The following is a 20,908-nucleotide window of genomic DNA, read 5'->3' as shown; positions in this document are numbered from 1 at the left end:
TTAGTGCTACAAGGTGAAGTGTCTGGAGACAGTTGGACCTCCTGGTCCCAGTGGACACAGAGGACAGAAGGTACACACACACTGGAGTCCTGGACGGGTCTGTTTTTTTGGCGACTCCCCACGCTGGCCACATCAATTCCGAGTCCCATCCGACATTGGGACATAATTTTCTCCGCAAAAACCGACCCACCCGCATAGAATTGTTCCCGAGAGCCGATCCGTTACCCGCCAAAAAACGTCAATTTATTTAATTGTTTTTATGACTACAGAGTAGTAGACTATTAGGCTACTCCTCTTCCCTGGATGAATTCATTTGTCTGCATGTCTATTCAACATTTATAGAAAAGGAAACCATGCCATGAATTAAGAACGATATCTTTTTATCTTCATAATGTGATGCGCCTTGTGCCAGTAACCGAAAGGTCGCTGGTTCTAATCCCCGAGCCGACTAGGTGAAAAATCTGTCGATGTGCCCTTGAGCAAGGCACTTAACCCTAATTGCTCCTGAAAGTCGCTCTGGATAAGAGCGTCTGCTGAATGACTAAAATGTAAATGTAAAATGTAAATCACTTTGAAAAAAGAAAAAAGATCCTTCTATTTAGCCTCCTTACCCAATGATAGCCTGTTGCCGACATAATAAAACAATACCTTTACATTCTATATAGTTTAGATCATCAAATAGTTTAGGCCTGATTAAACTTAAATAAACCAGAACCAAAATCGAATACGCATAAATAGGCTACTCAAACTTTTACCAGTCGCACTGTTTTACCTTCATATAGCCTGCATATGGTGTAATGAACGAATGGAATACATCCTGTTTTACCTTCATATAGCCTGCATATGGTGTAATGAACTAATGTAATACATCCTTAAGAGTCTATTGATGCACCCGTGCGTCAATCTAAGTAACATAATATAAAAATCCCCATCAAAATCCGTCAGTTTAAGCCAGAGATATCTGTTGTTTTTTGCACGGGCTGCGTCTCAATCCACCACATCCTTCTATGGCAGCAAAAATAGCTCATTTATTTAACTTTTACCAGCCGCACCAGTTTACCTGCGTATGGTGTAATGAACGAAAGCCTGAATTAATGTAATAATTAAGTGATAATTAACTGAATTATTGAAAACAATAGGCCTACCTGGATGCACCTTGTGCAGGCTGTGTATCCAGCTACCATGTTGCTGTCCTTCCAAACTGGGGATTTAACTCACGCAGCACCTGTTTCCACCATGGTGTGGTAAACTGGGGATTTAACTCACGCAGCACCTGTTTCCACCATGGTGTGGTAAACTGGGGATTTAACTCACGCAGCACCTGTTTCCACCATGGTGTGGTAAACTGGGGATTTTAACTCACGCAGCACCTGTTTCCAACATGGTGTGGTAAACTGGGGATTTAACTCACGCAGCACCTGTTTCCACCATGGTGTGGTAAACTGGGGATTTAACTCACGCAGCACCTGTTTCCACCATGGTGTGGTAAACTGGGGATTTAACTCACGCAGCACCTGTTTCCACCATGGTGTGGTAAACTGGGGATTTTAACTCACGCAGCACCTGTTTCCACCATGGTGTGGTAAACTGGGGATTTAACTCACGCAGCACCTGTTTCCACCATGGTGTGGTAAACTGGGGATTTAACTCACGCAGCACCTGTTTCCACCATGGTGTGGTAAACTGGGGATTTAACTCACGCAGCACCTGTTTCCACCATGGTGTGGTAAACTGGGGATTTAACTCACGCAGCACCTGTTTCCACCATGGTGTGGTAAACTGGGGATTTTAACTCACGCAGCACCTGTTTCCACCATGGTGTGGTAAACTGGGGATTTAACTCACGCAGCACCTGTTTCCACCATGGTGTGGTAAACTGGGGATTTAACTCACGCAGCACCTGTTTCCACCATGGTGTGGTAAACTGGGGATTTAACTCACGCAGCACCTGTTTCCACCATGGTGTGGTAAACTGGGGATTTAACTCACGCAGCACCTGTTTCCACCATGGTGTGGTAAACTGGGGATTTAACTCACGCAGCACCTGTTTCCACCATGGTGTGGTAAACTGGGGATTTAACTCACGCAGCACCTGTTTCCACCATGGTGTGGTAAACTGGGGATTTTAACTCACGCAGCACCTGTTTCCACCATGGTGTGGTAAACTGGGGATTTAACTCACGCAGCACCTGTTTCCACCATGGTGTGGTAAACTGGGGATTTAACTCACGCAGCACCTGTTTCCACCATGGTGTGGTAAACTGGGGATTTAACTCACGCAGCACCTGTTTCCACCATGGTGTGGTAAACTGGGGATTTAACTCACGCAGCACCTGTTTCCACCATGGTGTGGTAAACTGGGGATTTAACTCACGCAGCACCTGTTTCCACCATGGTGTGGTAAACTGGGGATTTAACTCACGCAGCACCTGTTTCCACCATGGTGTGGTAAACTGGGGATTTAACTCACGCAGCACCTGTTTCCACCATGGTGTGGTAAACTGGGGATTTAACTCACGCAGCACCTGTTTCCACCATGGTGTGGTAAACTGGGGATTTAACTCACGCAGCACCTGTTTCCACCATGGTGTGGTAAACTGGGGATTTAACTCACGCAGCACCTGTTTCCACCATGGTGTGGTAAACTGGGGATTTAACTCACGCAGCACCTGTTTCCACCATGGTGTGGTAAACTGGGGATTTAACTCACGCAGCACCTGTTTCCACCATGGTGTGGTAAACTGGGGATTTAACTCACGCAGCACCTGTTTCCACCATGGTGTGGTAAACTGGGGATTTAACTCACGCAGCACCTGTTTCCACCATGGTGTGGTAAACTGGGGATTTAACTCACGCAGCACCTGTTTCCACCATGGTGTGGTAAACTGGGGATTTAACTCACGCAGCACCTGTTTCCACCATGGTGTGGTAAACTGGGGATTTAACTCACGCAGCACCTGTTTCCACCATGGTGTGGTAAACTGGGGATTTAACTCACGCAGCACCTGTTTCCACCATGGTGTGGTAAACTGGGGATTTAACTCACGCAGCACCTGTTTCCACCATGGTGTGGTAAACTGGGGATTTAACTCACGCAGCACCTGTTTCCACCATGGTGTGGTAAACTGGGGATTTTAACTCACGCAGCACCTGTTTCCACCATGGTGTGGTAAACTGGGGATTTAACTCACGCAGCACCTGTTTCCACCATGGTGTGGTAAACTGGGGATTTAACTCACGCAGCACCTGTTTCCACCATGGTGTGGTAAACTGGGGATTTAACTCACGCAGCACCTGTTTCCACCATGGTGTGGTAAACTGGGGATTTAACTCACGCAGCACCTGTTTCCACCATGGTGTGGTAAACTGGGGATTTAACTCATGCAGCACCTGTTTCCACCATGGTGTGGTAGCCTAGTCCCTGTTTTTTGTTTCTCTGGTTAGGTCTACGTTAGACATTTTCGCTTGAGCCAGGCTATCCAGGGAAATATTCTTACGTGAGGAGAGGGAACATAAGCTCTGTGCGTGGACAAATTAGAAAGCTTCAGCACCACACAAATAATGGAGAGTCACCTGCTCCACTCTCGCTGCGTTGCGTGGCTGGTGGCCTAGGTTATGTCTCACAGTGGAATTATCAACACAATGCAACACAACAAGCTCCCGGGTTTGTAAAAAGTGTATTATCTTGATTTAAAATGTTTCCGACCGCAATGTAATTGTTCTGAACCGCGAGCCGACCCAGGGGTTGAAAGAATGTTTTCATTCCAACCCGCCAGTTCATTTTTTTTGCACCTCACCCGCGGGAAACTGTGAGTATTGGACCCCGATGCAGGACTCTAACACACACACACACACACACACGCACACACACACACACACACACACACACACACACACTTGTTCTGACTCTGTTGCGCGTTACAGGGAGTGAAAGGAGACAACGGCGACCCCGGTCCTAAAGGTGAGAGGGGAAGACAGGGCGACCCCGGCATCGAGGGTCCCATCGGTCAACCAGGTGTCAAGGTAAGTCTCCAGGCTCCTCCCATTCACACACATTACCCTTAACAATGTCTTTAAATCCACTACCCTTAACAATGTCTTTAAATCCACTACCCTTAACAATGTCTTTAAATCCACTACCCTTAACAATGTCTTTAAATCCACTACCCTTAACAATGTCTTTAAATCCACTACCCTTAACAATGTATTTAAATCCGCTACCCTTAACAATGTCTTTAAATCCACTACCCTTAACAATGTCTTTAAATCCACTACCCTTAACAATGTCTTTAAATCCACTACCCTTAACAATGTCTTTAAATCCACTACCCTTAACAATGTATTTAAATCCGCTACCCTTAACAATGTAATTAAATCCACAACAGGTAATAATGTATGGAAAAGCTACAGATGTGGCTACTAGTGATAATGTCTTTATATGTAGTGACACAACCAGTGATACTGTATGTCGCTGTGTGTTTGTAGTGATGACTGACTGGTTCTTTCTTCTCTTGTGCTTCTATAGGGTGAAATAGGTCTCAAAGGTGAAAAGGTGAGGTCAATATTTATTATCCATTGATTATCTATTGGTAGTTGGTGATCAGACCTGCTCATCCTGGGACTGAAGCGCATGAGGTTGGTGGCAGCTTAATTGGGGAGGACGGGCTGGTGGTAATGGCTGGAGTGGAATAGGTGGAAGGGTTGGGGAGGACGGGCTGGTGGTAATGGCTGGAGTGGAATAGGTGGAAGGGTTGGGGAGGACGGGCTGGTGGTAATGGCTGGAGTGGAATAGGTGGAATGGGATCAGACACATCTAACACATGGTCTCCAGGTCCATTCCATTGGCTCCGTTCCAGACATTATTGTGAGCCGTCCTCCCCTCAGCAGCCTCCACTGGACTGAAGGTAGTCAAGATGATAGGTTATGGATTATTGCTGTGTGTTTTCAGGGGGAGCTAGGAGCTGATGGGATGAAGGGTGTGGCCGGCCTCGCTGGACGCAACGGGACAGACGGACAGAAGGGGAAGATCGGACGCATCGGCGCTCCCGGCTGCAAAGGAGACCCCGGAGACAGGGTAAGACCTCCTCACAGTGTGTGTAATATATTTACATGTGTGTGTGATATATTTACGTGTGTGTGATATATTTACATGTGTGTGTGATATATTTACATGTGTGTAATATATTTACATGTGTGTGTGATATATTTACATGTGTGTGTGATATATTTACGTGTGTGTGTGATATATTTACGTGTGTGTGATATATTTACATGTGTGTGATATATTTACATGTGTGTGTGATATATTTACATGTGTGTGTGATATATTTACATGTGTGTGTGATATATTTACATGTGTGTAATATATTTACATGTGTGTGTGATATATTTACATGTGTGTGTGATATATTTACGTGTGTGTGATATATTTACATGTGTGTAATATATTTACATGTGTGTGTGATATATTTACATGTGTGTGTGATATATTTACATGTGTGTAATATATTTACATGTGTGTGTGATATATTTACATGTGTGTGTGATATATTTACGTGTGTGTGATATATTTACATGTGTGTAATATATTTACATGTGTGTGTGATATATTTACATGTGTGTGTGATATATTTACATGTGTGTGTGATATATTTACGTGTGTGTGATATATTTACATGTTTGTGTGATATATTTACGTGTGTGTGATATATTTACATGTGTGTGTGATATATTTACGTGTGTGTGATATATTTACATGTGTGTGATATATTTACATGTGTGTAATATATTTACATGTGTGTGTGATATATTTACATGTGTGTGTGATATATTTACATGTGTGTAATATATTTACATGTTTGTGTGATATATTTACGTGTGTGTGATATATTTACATGTGTGTGTGATATATTTACATGTTTGTGTGATATATTTACGTGTGTGTGATATATTTACATGTGTGTGTGATATATTTACGTGTGTGTGATATATTTACATGTGTGTGATATATTTACATGTGTGTAATATATTTACATGTGTGTGTGATATATTTACATGTGTGTGTGATATATTTACATGTGTGTAATATATTTACATGTGTGTGTGATATATTTACATGTGTGTGTGATATATTTACGTGTGTGTGATATATTTACATGTGTGTAATATATTTACATGTGTGTGTGATATATTTACATGTGTGTGTGATATATTTACATGTGTGTAATATATTTACATGTGTGTGTGATATATTTACATGTGTGTGTGATATATTTACGTGTGTGTGATATATTTACATGTGTGTAATATATTTACATGTGTGTGTGATATATTTACATGTGTGTGTGATATATTTACATGTGTGTGTGATATATTTACGTGTGTGTGATATATTTACATGTTTGTGTGATATATTTACGTGTGTGTGATATATTTACATGTGTGTGTGTGATATATTTACATGTGTGTGATATATTTACATGTGTGTAATATATTTACATGTGTGTGTGATATATTTACATGTGTGTAATATATTTACATGTGTGTGATATATTTACATGTGTGTGATATATTTACATGTGTGTAATATATTTACATGTGTGTGTGATATATTTACATGTGTGTAATATATTTACGTGTGTGTGTGATATATTTACGTGTGTGTGTGATATATTTACGTGTGTGATATATTTACATGTGTGTGTGATATATTTACGTGTGTGTGTGATATATTTACATCATGTGTGTCTCTGGCAGGGTCCTGATGGTCACTCAGGAGACGCGGGCGATGGTGGTCTTCCTGGAACGGACGGAGAGAAGGTACAGGAAATACATTCACTATACAATTACCATATATAATTAATATACAACCACCGCTACCATCACTATGCAACCACCCCTACAATCACTATACAACCACCCCTACAATCACTATACAACCACCCCTACAATCACTATACAACCACCCCTACAATCCCTATACAACCACCCCTACAATCACTATACAACCACCCCTACAATCACTATACAACCACCCCTATAATCACTATACAACCACCCCTATAATCACTATACAACCACCCCTATAATCACTATCACTATACAACCACCCCTACAATCACTATACAACCACCCCTACAATCACTATACAACCACCCCTAATATCACTATACAACCACCCCTGCAATCACTATACAACCACCCCTATAATCACTATACAACCACCCCTACAATCACTATACAACCACCCCTACAATCACTATACAACCACCCCTACAATCGCTATACAACCACCCCTACAATCGCTATACAACCACCCCTACAATCGCTATACAACCACCCCTACAATCACTATACAACCACCCCTATAATCACTATACAACCACCCCTACAATCACTATACAACCACCCCTACAATCACTATACAACCACCCCTATAATCACTATACAACCACCCCTACAATCACTATACAACCACCCCTACAATCACTATACAACCACCCCTACAATCACTATACAATCACCCATATAATCACTATACAACCACCCCTATAATCACTATACAACCACCCCTACAATCACTATACAACCACCCCTACAATCACTATACAACCACCCCTACAATCACTATACAACCACCCCTATAATCACTATACAACCACCCCTATAATCACTATACAACCACCCCTACAATCACTATACAACCACCCCTACAATCACTATACAACCACCCCTACAATCACTATACAACCACCCCTATAATCACTATACAACCACAACTTTAATTACTATACAACCACCCTTACCACCACTATACAACCACCCCTACAATCACTATACAACCACCCCTACAATCACTATACAACCACCTCTATAATCACTATACAACCACCCCTACAATCACTATACAACCACCCCTACAATCACTATACAACCACCCCTACAATCACTATACAACCACCCCTGCAATCACTATACAACCACCCCTACAATCACTATACAACCACCCCTATAATCACTATACAACCACCCCTACAATCACTATACAACCACCCCTACAATCGCTATACAACCACCCCTACAATCACTATACAACCACCCCTACAATCACTATAAAACCACCCATATAATCACTATACAACCACCCCTATAATCACTATACAACCACCCCTACAATCACTATACAACCACCCCTACAATCACTATACAACCACCCCTACAATCGCTATACAACCACCCCTATAATCACTATACAACCACCCCTATAATCACTATACAACCACCCCTACAATCACTATACAACCACCCCTACAATCACTATACAACCACCCCTACAATCACTATACAACCACCCCTATAATCACTATACAACCACCACTTTAATTACTATACAACCACCCTTACCATCACTATACAACCACCCCTACAATCACTATACAACCACCCCTACAATCACTATACAACCACCTCTATAATCACTATACAACCACCCCTACAATCACTATACAACCACCCCTACAATCACTATACAACTACCCCTACAATCACTATACAACTACCCCTACAATCACTATACAACCACCCCTATAATCACTATACAACCACCCCTACAATCACTATACAACCACCCCTACAATCACTATACAACCACCCCTACAATCGCTATACAACCACCCCTACAATCGCTATACAACCACCCCTTTAATCACTATACAACCACCCCTACAATCACTATACAACCACCCCTACAATCACTATACAACCACCCCTACAATCCCTATACAACCACCCCTACAATCACTATCACTATACAACCACCCCTACAATCACTATACAACCACCCCTACAATCACTATACAACCACCCCTACAATCACTATACAACCACCCCTACAATCCCTATGCAACCACCCCTACAATCACTATACAACCACCACTATAATTACTATACAACCACCCCTACAATCACTATACAACCACCCCTATAATCACTATACAACCACCCCTACAATCGCTATACAACCACCCCTATAATCACTATACAACCACCCCTACAATCACTATACAACCACCCCTACAATCCCTATACAACCACCCCTACAATCGCTATACAACCACCCCTACAATCACTATACAACCACCCCTACAATCCCTATACAACCACCCCTACAATCACTATCACTATACAACCACCCCTACAATCACTATACAACCACCCCTACAATCACTATACAACCACCCCTACAATCACTATACAACCACCCCTACAATCGCTATACAACCACCCCTACAATCGCTATACAACCACCCCTTTAATCACTATACAACCACCCCTACAATCACTATACAACCACCCCTACAATCACTATACAACCACCCCTACAATCACTATACAACCACCCCTACAATCACTATACAACCACCCCTACAATCCCTATACAACCACCCCTACAATCACTATCACTATACAACCACCCCTACAATCACTATACAACCACCCCTACAATCACTATACAACCACCCCTACAATCACTATACAACCACCCCTACAATCCCTATGCAACCACCCCTACAATCACTATACAACCACCACTATAATTACTATACAACCACCCCTACAATCACTATACAACCACCACTATAATTACTATACAACCACCCCTACAATCACTATACAACCACCCCTATAATCACTATACAACCACTCCTACAATCCCTATACAACCACCCCTACAATTACTATACAACCACCCCTACAATCGCTATACAACCACCCCTATAGTCGCTGTACAACCACCCCTTACAATCACTAGACAACCACCCCTATAATCACTATACAACCACCCCTACAATCACTATACAACCACCACTATAATTACTATACAACCACCCCTACAATCCCTATACAACCACCCCTACAATCCCTATACAACCACCCCTACAATTACTATACAACCACCCCTACAATCGCTATACAACCACCCCTACAATCCCTATACAACCACCCCTACAATCCCTATACAACCACCACTATAATCACTATACAACCACCCCTACAATCGCTATACAACCACCCCTACAATCACTATACAACCACCCCTACAATCACTATACAACCACCACTATAATCACTATACAACCACCCCTACAATCACTATACAACCACCCCTACAATCACTATACAACCACCCCTACAATCACTATACAACCACCCCTACAATCGCTATACAACCACCCCTACAATCGCTATACAACCACCCCTACAATCCCTATACAACCACCCCTACAATAACTATACAACCACCACTATAATTACTATACAACCACCCCTACAATCACTATACAACCACCACTATAATTACTATACAACCACCCCTACAATCACTATACAACCACCCCTATAATCACTATACAACCACCCCTACAATCACTATACAACCACCCCTACAATCACTATACAACCACCCCTATAATCACTATACAACCACCCCTACACTCACTATACATCCACCCCTACAATCACTATACAACCACCCCTACAATCGCTATACAACCACCCCTATAGTCGCTGTACAACCACCCCTTACAATCATTGGACAACCACCCCTATAATCACTATACAACCACCCCTACAATCACTATACAACCACCACTATAATTACTATACAACCACCCCTACAATCCCTATACAACCACCCCTACAATCCCTATACAACCACCCCTACAATTACTATACAACCACCCCTACAATCGCTATACAACCACCCCTACAATCACTATACAACCACCCCTACAATCCCTATACAACCACCACTATAATCACTATACAACCACCCCTACAATCGCTATACAACCACCCCTATAATCACTATACAACCACCCCTACAATCCCTATACAACCACCCCTACAATCCCTATACAACCACCCCTACAATTACTATACAACCACCCCTACAATCGCTATACAACCACCCCTACAATCCCTATACAACCACCCCTACAATCCCTATACAACCACCACTATAATCACTATACAACCACCCCTACAATCGCTATACATCCACCCCTACAATCACTATACAACCACCCCTACAATCACTATACAACCACCACTATAATCACTATACAACCACCCCTACAATCACTATACAACCACCCATATAATCACTATACAACCACCCCTACAATCACTATACAACCACCCCTACAATCGCTATACAACCACCCCTACAATCGCTATACAACTTCCCCTACAATCCCTATACAACCACCCCTACAATAACTATACAACCACCACTATAATTACTATACAACCACCCCTACAATCACTATACAACCACCACTATAATTACTATACAACCACCCCTACAATCACTATACAACCACCCCTATAATCACTATACAACCAACCCTTACAATCACTATACAACCACCCCTACAATCACTATACAACCACCCCTATAATCACTATACAACCACCCCTACACTCACTATACATCCACCCCTACAATCACTATACAACCACCCCTACAATCGCTATACAACCACCCCTATAGTCGCTGTACAACCACCCCTTACAATCACTAGACAACCACCCCTATAATCACTATACAACCACCCCTACAATCACTATACAACCACCACTATAATTACTATACAACCACCCCTACAATCCCTATACAACCACCCCTACAATCCCTATACAACCACCCCTACAATCCCTATACAACCACCCCTACAATCGCTATACAACCACCCCTACAATCACTATACAACCACCCCTATAATCCCTATACAACCACCCCTACAATCACTATCACTATACAACCACCCCTACAATCACTATACAACCACCCCTACAATCACTATACAACCACCCCTACAATCACTATCACTATACAACCACCCCTACAATCCCTATACAACCACCACTATAATTACTATACAACCACCCCTACAATCACTATACAACCACCCCTATAATCACTATACAACCACCCCTACAATCACTATACAACCACCACTATAATTACTATACAACCACCCCTACAATCACTATACAACCACCCCTACAATCACTATACAACCACCACTATAATTACTATACAACCACCCCTACAATCACTATACAACCACCCCTACAATCACTATACAACCACCCCTACAATCACTATACAACCACCCCTACAATCACTATACAACCACCCCTACAATCACTATACAACCACCCCTACAATCCGTATACAACCACCCCTATAATCATTATCACTATACAACCACCCCTACAATCACTATACAACCACCACTATAATTACTATACAACCACCCCTACAATCATTATACAACCACCCCTACAATCACTATACAACCACCCCTACATAACTATACAACCACCCCTACAATCACTATACAACCACCACTATAATTACTATACAACCACCCCTACAATCCCTATTCAACCACCCCTACAATCACTATCACTATACAACCACCCCTACAATCACTATACAACCACCCCTACAATCACTATACAACCACCCCTATAATCACTATACAACCACCACTATAATTACTATACAACCACCCCTACAATCACTATACAACCACCCCTACAATCACTATACAACCACCACTATAATTACTATACAACCACCCCTACAATCACTATACAACCACCCCTACAATCACTATACAACCACCCCTACATAACTATACAACCACCCCTACAATCACTATACAACCACCACTATAATTACTATACAACCACCCCTACAATCCCTATACAACCACCCCTACAATCACTATCACTATACAACCACCCCTACAATCACTATACAACCACCCCTACATAACTATACAACCACCCCTACAATCACTATACAACCACCACTATAATTACTATACAACCACCCCTATAATCACTATACAACCACCCCTACAATCCCTATACAACCACCCCTACAATCCCTATACAACCACCCCTACAATCACTATACAACCACCCCTACAATCGCTATACAACCACCCCTATAGTCGCTGTACAACCACCCCTTACAATCACTAGACAACCACCCCTATAATCACTATACAACCACCCCTACAATCACTATACAACCACCACTATAATTACTATACAACCACCCCTACAATCCCTATACAACCACCCCTACAATCACTATACAACCACCCCTACAATCACTATACAACCACCCCTACAATCACTATACAACCACCCCTATAATCACTATCACTATACAACCACCCCTATAATCACTATACAACCACCCCTACAATCATTATACAACCACCCCTACAATCACTATACAACCACCCCTACAATCACTATACAACCACCCCTACAATCACTATACAACCACCCCTACAATCACTATACAACCACCCCTACAATCACTATACAACCACCCCTACAATCACTATACAACCACCCCTACAATCCGTATACAACCACCCCTATAATCATTATCACTATACAACCACCCCTACAATCACTATACAATCACCCCTACAATCACTATACAATCACATAATCACCGTACAATCACTGTAAAATCACTATATGATCACTAATCATTGTGTTTGTGTCTCCAGGGGGATCCCGGTCGCCCAGGAAGAGCAGGCCCCCTCGGCCCGGTGGGAGACGCTGGACCTAAGGTACACAGCTGACCCCTGACCCTCCGACTGTTCCTACCTGACCATTCTGCTCTTCTTTGGTCATTGTGTCAGGGACCCTGATATAACAATTAGAGGTCATGGGTTAAAGGTTATATAGGTCATGGGTTATTGATCATGGGTTATAGGCCATGGGTTAGAGATCGGGTTTAGAGGTCAGGTTTAGAGGTCATGGGTTATTGGTTAAAGGTTATGGTTAATAGGTCAGGTTTAAAGGTCATGGGTTATTGGTTAAAGGTTATGGTTAATAGGTCAGTTTTAGAGGTCAGGGTTATAGATCAGGGTTATAGGTCAGGGTTAGAGGTCACGGGTTAGAGATCAGGGTTATAGGTCAGGGTTAGAGATCAGGGTTATAGGTCAGGGTTAGAGGTCAGGGTTATAGGTCAGGGTTAGAGGTCAGGGTTATAGGTCAGGGTTAGAGGTCAGGGTTATAGGTCAGGGTTAGAGGTCATGGGTTAGAGGTCATGGGTTAGAGGTCAGGGTTATAGGTCAGGGTTAGAGGTCATGGGTTAGAGGTCAGGGTTAGAAGTCATGGGTTATAGGTCATGGGTTATAGGTCAGGGTTAGAGGTCAGGGTTAGAGGTCAGGGTTAGAGGTCAGGGTTAGAGGTCAGGGTTATAAGTCAGGGTTAGAGATCAGGGTTAGAGGTCAGGGTTATAGGTCAGGGTTATAGGTCATGGGTTAGAGATCAGGGTTAGAGGTCAGGGTTAGAGGTCAGGGTTATAGGTCATGGGTTAGAGATCAGGGTTAGAGGTCAGGGTTAGAGGTCAGGGTTAGAGGTCAGGGTTATAGGTCAGGGTTATAGGTCAGGGTTATAGGTCAGGGTTATAGGTCAGGGTTATAGGTCAGGGTTAGAGGTCAGGGTTAGAGGTCAGGGTTAGAGGTCAGGGTTAGAGGTCAGGGTTATAGGTCAGGGTTATAGGTCAGGGTTATAGGTCAGGGTTAGAGGTCAGGGTTAGTTATCAGGGTTATAGGTCAGGGTTATAGGTCAGGGTTATAGGTCAGGGTTATAGGTCATGGGTTATAGGTCAGGGTTAGAGGTCATGGGTTATAGGTCATGGGTTAGAGATCAGGGTTAGAGGTCATGTGTTAAAGGCTTGGTCATTTCTAGCTTTTTGGGAGCCCTAAGTAAGATTTGGTTGGGGGGCCCCCCCCACCTCACAGGGAAAACATTTTATTGACCCCCCTGCAATTCTACACATTTTACCATGGGGTTGAGAGAAAAATGTGCACGTTTAAAGCTAATTTCCTGCTATTCTGCACATTTTACCATGACAGTTGTCATGTTAATATGATATCTGAGTGAGAGTGACTAACAGAATCAATGTGGGCCCTCTGGAGGTGAGGGCTCCTGGGCACGTGCCCAGCATGCCTGGTCAATGTGGGCCCTCTGGAGGTGAGGGCACCTGGGCACGTGCCCAGCATGCCTGGTCAATGTGAGCCCTCTGGAGGTGAGGGCACCTGGGCACGTGCCTTGTGCCCGGTCAATAATTCGGCCATGATCACTACAAGGTTTAGACTGATTGACCTAGCAATCTATAAAATGTTAGCTGACATGGGCTAATTGAGTGACTGACAGTGACAGACAAAACAATAGAAAAACTGCTGATGCACAACCAAGTTTCAAAATGGCACCTTGTGTATTCTACTATTCTACCTCTCAACAGTGAGCTGAGACCCCGACTGACTTCCTTTCCTTCTCTTTTTTGGGGGGCCCTTTTCCAGTGGACATGGGGCCCTAAGCAGCCGCTTAGAAACAGCACTGGTTAATGGTCATAGGCTAGAGGTCAGGCTTAAAGGTCAGAGTTCTAGGTCATGGGTTAAAGGTTAAATAACCCTGTTGTTGTCTTCCTTCTCCTCAGGGTGAGAGAGGGAGTCCCGGCTCGCCTGGCTTCCCTGGAGCCAAAGGAATACCAGTAAGAATCTCTACCCCACACACACTCAGCACTCTACCTGTCCTATATATACACTACCCGTTCAAAAGTTTGGGGTCACTTAGAAATTTCCTTGTTTTCAAAAGAAAAGCAATTTTTTTGTCCATTAAAATAACATCAAATTGATCAGAAATACAGTGTAGACATTGTTAATGTTGTAAATGGCTAAACCCAATTATGTTAGCACAGCTGAAAACTGTTGTGCTGATTAAAGAAGCAATTAAACTGGCCTTCTTGAGACTAGTTGAGTATCTGGAGCATCAGCAATTGTGGGTTCGATTACAGGCTCAAAATGGCCAGAAACAAAAACCTAATTGCTCCTGTAAGTCGCTCTGGATAAGAGCGTCTGCTAAATGACTAAAATATAAAATGTATAATACACTGTGGCTCACGTGTGTGTGTGTGTGTGTGTGTGTGTGTGTGTGTGTGTGTGTGTTCTCGTTTTCTAGGGAACCGCTGGAGGCCCGGGAGTCAATGGAGAACTGGTGAGAAGCTATGCATAACGTCACACACAATGAGCTCTATATACATTCGAGACTATACCTCCTATATTAATATGCCCTTTCTATAGGCCTGCTCTTTACAACAGGAGTATAGCCTACCTGGCTGGCATGAAAATGAACCAAGGGAAAAGCGTCCTCCATTCGCAATTTAAGTGCATAGATGACGTATTTTTTCCCCTGCCCGTTTCGAGACAGGTGCATGATAATGATCCATTCTAAATCAAAACAAATTTCACTCATATATTATTTAGTATAATGTAAAGACAAGATTAAATAAAGAATAGTCTGATGGGTAACAATATTAGCCTATCACTTATATATTATCACTTGTGAATGAAGCCCAGCGTAAAAACAAAGCCTTTTCTTTCTCTACTTTTCCAAATCATAGTCCACACCTCATGAAGCCTAGCCCATAGGCCTATATGTTTTGTTAAGGTTTGTATCACAACTAAACTGGCCAAATAACTTCTTAAAATGAAGCACATTAATCCGCTTTACAAGGGGTGTAGAGCCTAACTGGCATACATCAGCAGCGCGTCAGTTTCAAGTTTGGGGAAGATCATTTTCACCATAAAAATGCACCTTTATAATAAAAGCATTACATGCATAAATCACATTTGCAGTCACTTTTGATAATGGTGTTTTCCTGCTAATGGAACATTCACGCTTATAGCCCACTGCCATGTGGGCGCATTGCTGTGCTTATAAATGTGAAGAAATAGCCTAATAGTTTATCAACATTAAGCTAAACGTTCTGATCTGTTGCGTCAGCCACATTGCGTAAAAAGGTTTTTTGCTGCTAGTGGTTGTATTAATTTGGGATCTATCGCATCCCACAACTGTCCCAGACTATGTTTTGAATAATTATTTATTGCACAGAATATAATAGGTCAACTTTTGTTCTATGGGGGATAGTAGATTGACATAGGCTAGTGCTTTTGCTGTTCGTTAGGCCTACTCATCTTGTTAACTGACGAAAAGTAAATGTGGACAGTTCTTCCAATATCTTCAATATGCGCCTCGGAATTGGATAAGGACTCACGCAGTTGCGTCCCTGATGTGTCTGTCTTCACTTGTAGCCTGTGAGAAAGACCCAATCACGCGATGGAGAGCCATGTGAGTGAGAGGTGATTCTGAGCGCGCAGCACTCAGGGAGACGGGCACAACGGCCACTGGCCACAAAAGGCATGGATTTTTTTAGGGTGCATTATGGTCACACAAAGGGGATGCCACCGGGAAATTCGAGGCATTATCAAGTGCTTGTCAAATTGTGAATGAGAGACTGATGAAGTGTGTACAGCCTGCGCAAAAAATAAAGCAGACCCTCATGCCTTTCATGCAACTTTTTTCAAATCATCATTAGAGTTGCATCATGCAGCCTTACAATGTATTAAAAATCTAAACATACGGCCCAACGTTTGTAGAACAACAAAAGTTACATTAATAACTCTAAATTCAGCATATAGGAGGACCTGTTTCTTTGTTAACCGCTCAACACAGAATAGCCGCACATTCGCACTCCCTCAAATCGTTTGGAGAAAATATCCTTTCTATTTTATTCAGCTAGGTTCAATTGTTTTCTTCATACTATAAAATAATATAAAATAATGCCACGAAATTCTAAGCTAATCTTGTCTGCTAAATGAACTAGTGTAGCCCACAGCCACATGGCATAGCCAGATCAGGGCCTAACATAAGGACAACTCAGAGGATGCTATTCTGTTCTTCTGAAATAGACTACATTTTCTTCATATCATGTTTCTTTAGACCTGTCTAAAATAAATAATGGATTCATTGTGAAGGTTTAGGCTATATTACATGGATTTATTAGACTTTTTAAAATGTAGATGTTCCAAAGGTCAGTGGCTTGTAGGCTGTGTGTGGAAGCCAGGAGATGCTAAGGCTGTGTGTGGAAGCCAGGAGATGCTAAGGCTGTGTGTGGAAGCCAGGAGATGCTAAGGCTGTGTGTGGAAGCCAGGAGATGCTAAGGCTGTGTGTGGAAGCCAGGAGATGCTAAGGCTATGTGTGGAAGCCAGGAGATGCTAAGGCTGTGTGTGGAAGCCAGGAGATGCTAAGGCTGTGTGTGGAAGCCAGGAGATGCTAAGGCTGTGTGTGGAAGCCAGGAGATGCTAAGGCTGTGTGTGGAAGCCAGGAGATGCTAAGGCTGTGTGTGGAAGCCAGGAGATGCTAAGGCTGTGTGTGGAAGCCAGGAGATGCTAAGGCTGTGTGTGGAAGCCAGGAGATGCTAAGGCTGTGTGTGGAAGCCAGGAGATGCTAAGGCTATGTGTGGAAGCCAGGAGATGCTAAGGCTGTGTGTGGAAGCCAGGAGATGCTAAGGCTGTGTGTGGAAGCCAGGAGATGCTAAGGCTGTGTGTGGAAGCCAGGAGATGCTAAGGCTGTGTGTGGAAGCCAGGAGATGCTAAGGCTGTGTGTGGAAGCCAGGAGATGCTAAATGTGTTTATGTTTATTAACGGTCAATTACCGTGGAGACCGGCAGTTATTTGCTTGACAATCACCGGGTGACGACATATCGTGACCACCACAGCCCTACTGACCTCCTCCCTATAGGCTGTCTCGTCATCGTCGGTGATCAGGCCTACCACCGTCGCGTTATCAGCAGACTTGATGATGGTGTTGGAGACGTGCTTGGCCACGCAGTCGTAGGTGAACAGGGAGTACAGCAGGGGACTGAGCACGCACCCCTGAGGGGCCCCTGTTTTGAGGGTCAACATATTGTTGCCTTACCACCTGGGGGCGGCCCGTCAGGAAGTCCAGGACCCAGTTGCAGAGGGCGGTGTTTAATCTCAGGGTCCTTGGCTTAGTGATGAGCTTGGAGGGGTGTTGAACGCTGAGCTGTAGTCAAGGAACAGCATTTTCACGTAGGTGTTCCTCTTGTCCAGGTGGGAAAGGGCAGTGTGGAGAGCAATATAGATTGTGTCATCTCTGGATCTGTTGGGGCGGTATGCAAATTAGAGTGGGTCCAGGTTGTTTTGGATGATGGTGTTGATGTGAGCCATGACCAGCCTTTCAAAGCACTTCATGGCTACTGACGTGAGTGCTACAGGGACTATGGTGGTCTGTTTGAAACATGTAGGTATTACAAACTGGTTGGGGTGATGTTGTCTAAGGGTTGTTGTTGTGTTTTAGGGGAGAAGAGGAGACTTTGGGCCCAAGGGGTCGCCGGGACCAGCCGGAGTTAAAGGAGACAAGGTATGATTTCCAAACACACACACACTGGCTCACACTTCCAAACACACACACACTGGCTCACACTTCCAAACACACACTGGCTCACACTTCCAAACACACACACACACTGGCTCACACTTCCAAACACACACTGGCTCACACTTCCAAACACACACTGGCTCACACTTCCAAACACACACTGGCTCACACTTCCAAACACACACTGGCTCACACTTCTAAACACACACACACTGGCTCACACTTCCAAACACACACTGGCTCACACTTCCAAACACACACACACACTGGCTCACACTTCCAAACACACACTGGCTCACACTTCCAAACACACACTGGCTCACACTTCCAAACACACACTGGCTCACACTTCCAAACACACACTGGCTCACACTTCCAAACACACACTGGCTCACACTTCTAAACACACACACACTGGCTCACACTTCCAAACACACACACACTGGCTCACACTTCCAAACACACACTGGCTCACACTTCCAAACACACACACACACTGGCTCACACTTCCAAACACACACTGGCTCACACTTCCAAACACACACTGGCTCACACTTCCAAACACACACTGGCTCACACTTCCAAACACACACTGGCTCACACTTCCAAACACACACTGGCTCACACTTCCAAACACACACTGGCTCACACTTCCAAACACACACACACTGGCTCACACTTCCAAACACACACTGGCTCACACTTCCAAACACACACTGGCTCACACTTCCAAACACACACACACACTGGCTCACACTTCCAAACACACACTGGCTCACACTTCCAAACACACACACACACTGGCTCACACTTCCAAACACACACTGGCTCACACTTCCAAACACAAATATGCACTCACACACCTCCTGGTATTCTGTTATGAGGCTGTGTGTGTGATTTAGGGTGAGGCCGGACCTGAGGGGCTGAGAGGACTACCAGGTGAAGTAGGAAACAAAGGAACCAAAGGAGACAACGGACTCCCGGGGCCGCGCGGCCCCCCCGGCTCTTCAGGGGAGGCAGGGAAGAACGTAGGTTCACCAGTCTGATCACAACAATGTCTTCCTAATGTTCAGGGAACAACGTCTGTGTGGAGGGGGATTCTTGAGTTGTTGGGTTTCTGTGTGTGTGTTATGTTGATAAGGTGGCCATGTACAGTAACCATGGTGATGGCATGATAATATTACTATGGTAACCACAATCTGTGTAACAGGGTACCCGTGGCGACCCTGGTGATGCTGGACCGAGAGGAGACCCCGGTCTTTCAGGACCAAAGGTGTGTGTGTGTGTGTGTGTGTGTGTGTGTGTGTGTGTGTGTGTGTATGACGTTGCTATGTGCAGTAGGATGAACTGCGGATATTGTAGATGAGCGTGAAGCAAGACGTTGCATCTCAACATATATGTACATGTGCACGGGTTCACTGAAGTTTAGCATCTCATAGCTGTTGTGGAACCCTGCTGTTGACTTCAGGCACTCTACTGTTAATGTGACTGTTTTACTGTCTTAGAATTGATTCATTCATCTCTGTGCTGATTGATTGATTGATTGATTGATTGA

General features: G+C 43.7%; 1 protein-coding gene across 3 annotated transcripts in view; it reads left to right on the top strand.

Moving 5' to 3' along the window:
- Positions 1 to 20,908, top strand: part of LOC311098946 (collagen alpha-2(VI) chain-like) — a 64,387-nt gene that overhangs the window by 32,069 nt on the left and 11,410 nt on the right. For all 3 annotated transcript variants that reach the window (XM_084139501.1, XM_084139502.1, XM_084139503.1), the window contains exons 7-17: positions 5 to 70; positions 3,925 to 4,023; positions 4,526 to 4,552; positions 4,949 to 5,074; positions 6,757 to 6,819; positions 13,608 to 13,670; positions 15,551 to 15,604; positions 16,072 to 16,107; positions 19,273 to 19,335; positions 20,256 to 20,381; positions 20,564 to 20,626. In XM_084139501.1, coding sequence (XP_083995627.1) covers positions 5 to 70; positions 3,925 to 4,023; positions 4,526 to 4,552; positions 4,949 to 5,074; positions 6,757 to 6,819; positions 13,608 to 13,670; positions 15,551 to 15,604; positions 16,072 to 16,107; positions 19,273 to 19,335; positions 20,256 to 20,381; positions 20,564 to 20,626 — 786 coding nt within the window. The remainder of the gene's footprint in view (positions 1 to 4; positions 71 to 3,924; positions 4,024 to 4,525; positions 4,553 to 4,948; positions 5,075 to 6,756; positions 6,820 to 13,607; positions 13,671 to 15,550; positions 15,605 to 16,071; positions 16,108 to 19,272; positions 19,336 to 20,255; positions 20,382 to 20,563; positions 20,627 to 20,908) is intronic.

Source organism: Coregonus lavaretus (genome assembly GCF_964263955.1).
Source record: "Coregonus lavaretus genome assembly, chromosome: 23".
NCBI lineage: Eukaryota > Metazoa > Chordata > Actinopteri > Salmoniformes > Salmonidae > Coregonus > Coregonus lavaretus.
The sequence above is the reverse complement of the archived record's forward strand: the minus strand, read 5'-3'. Positions and strand labels throughout refer to the sequence as shown.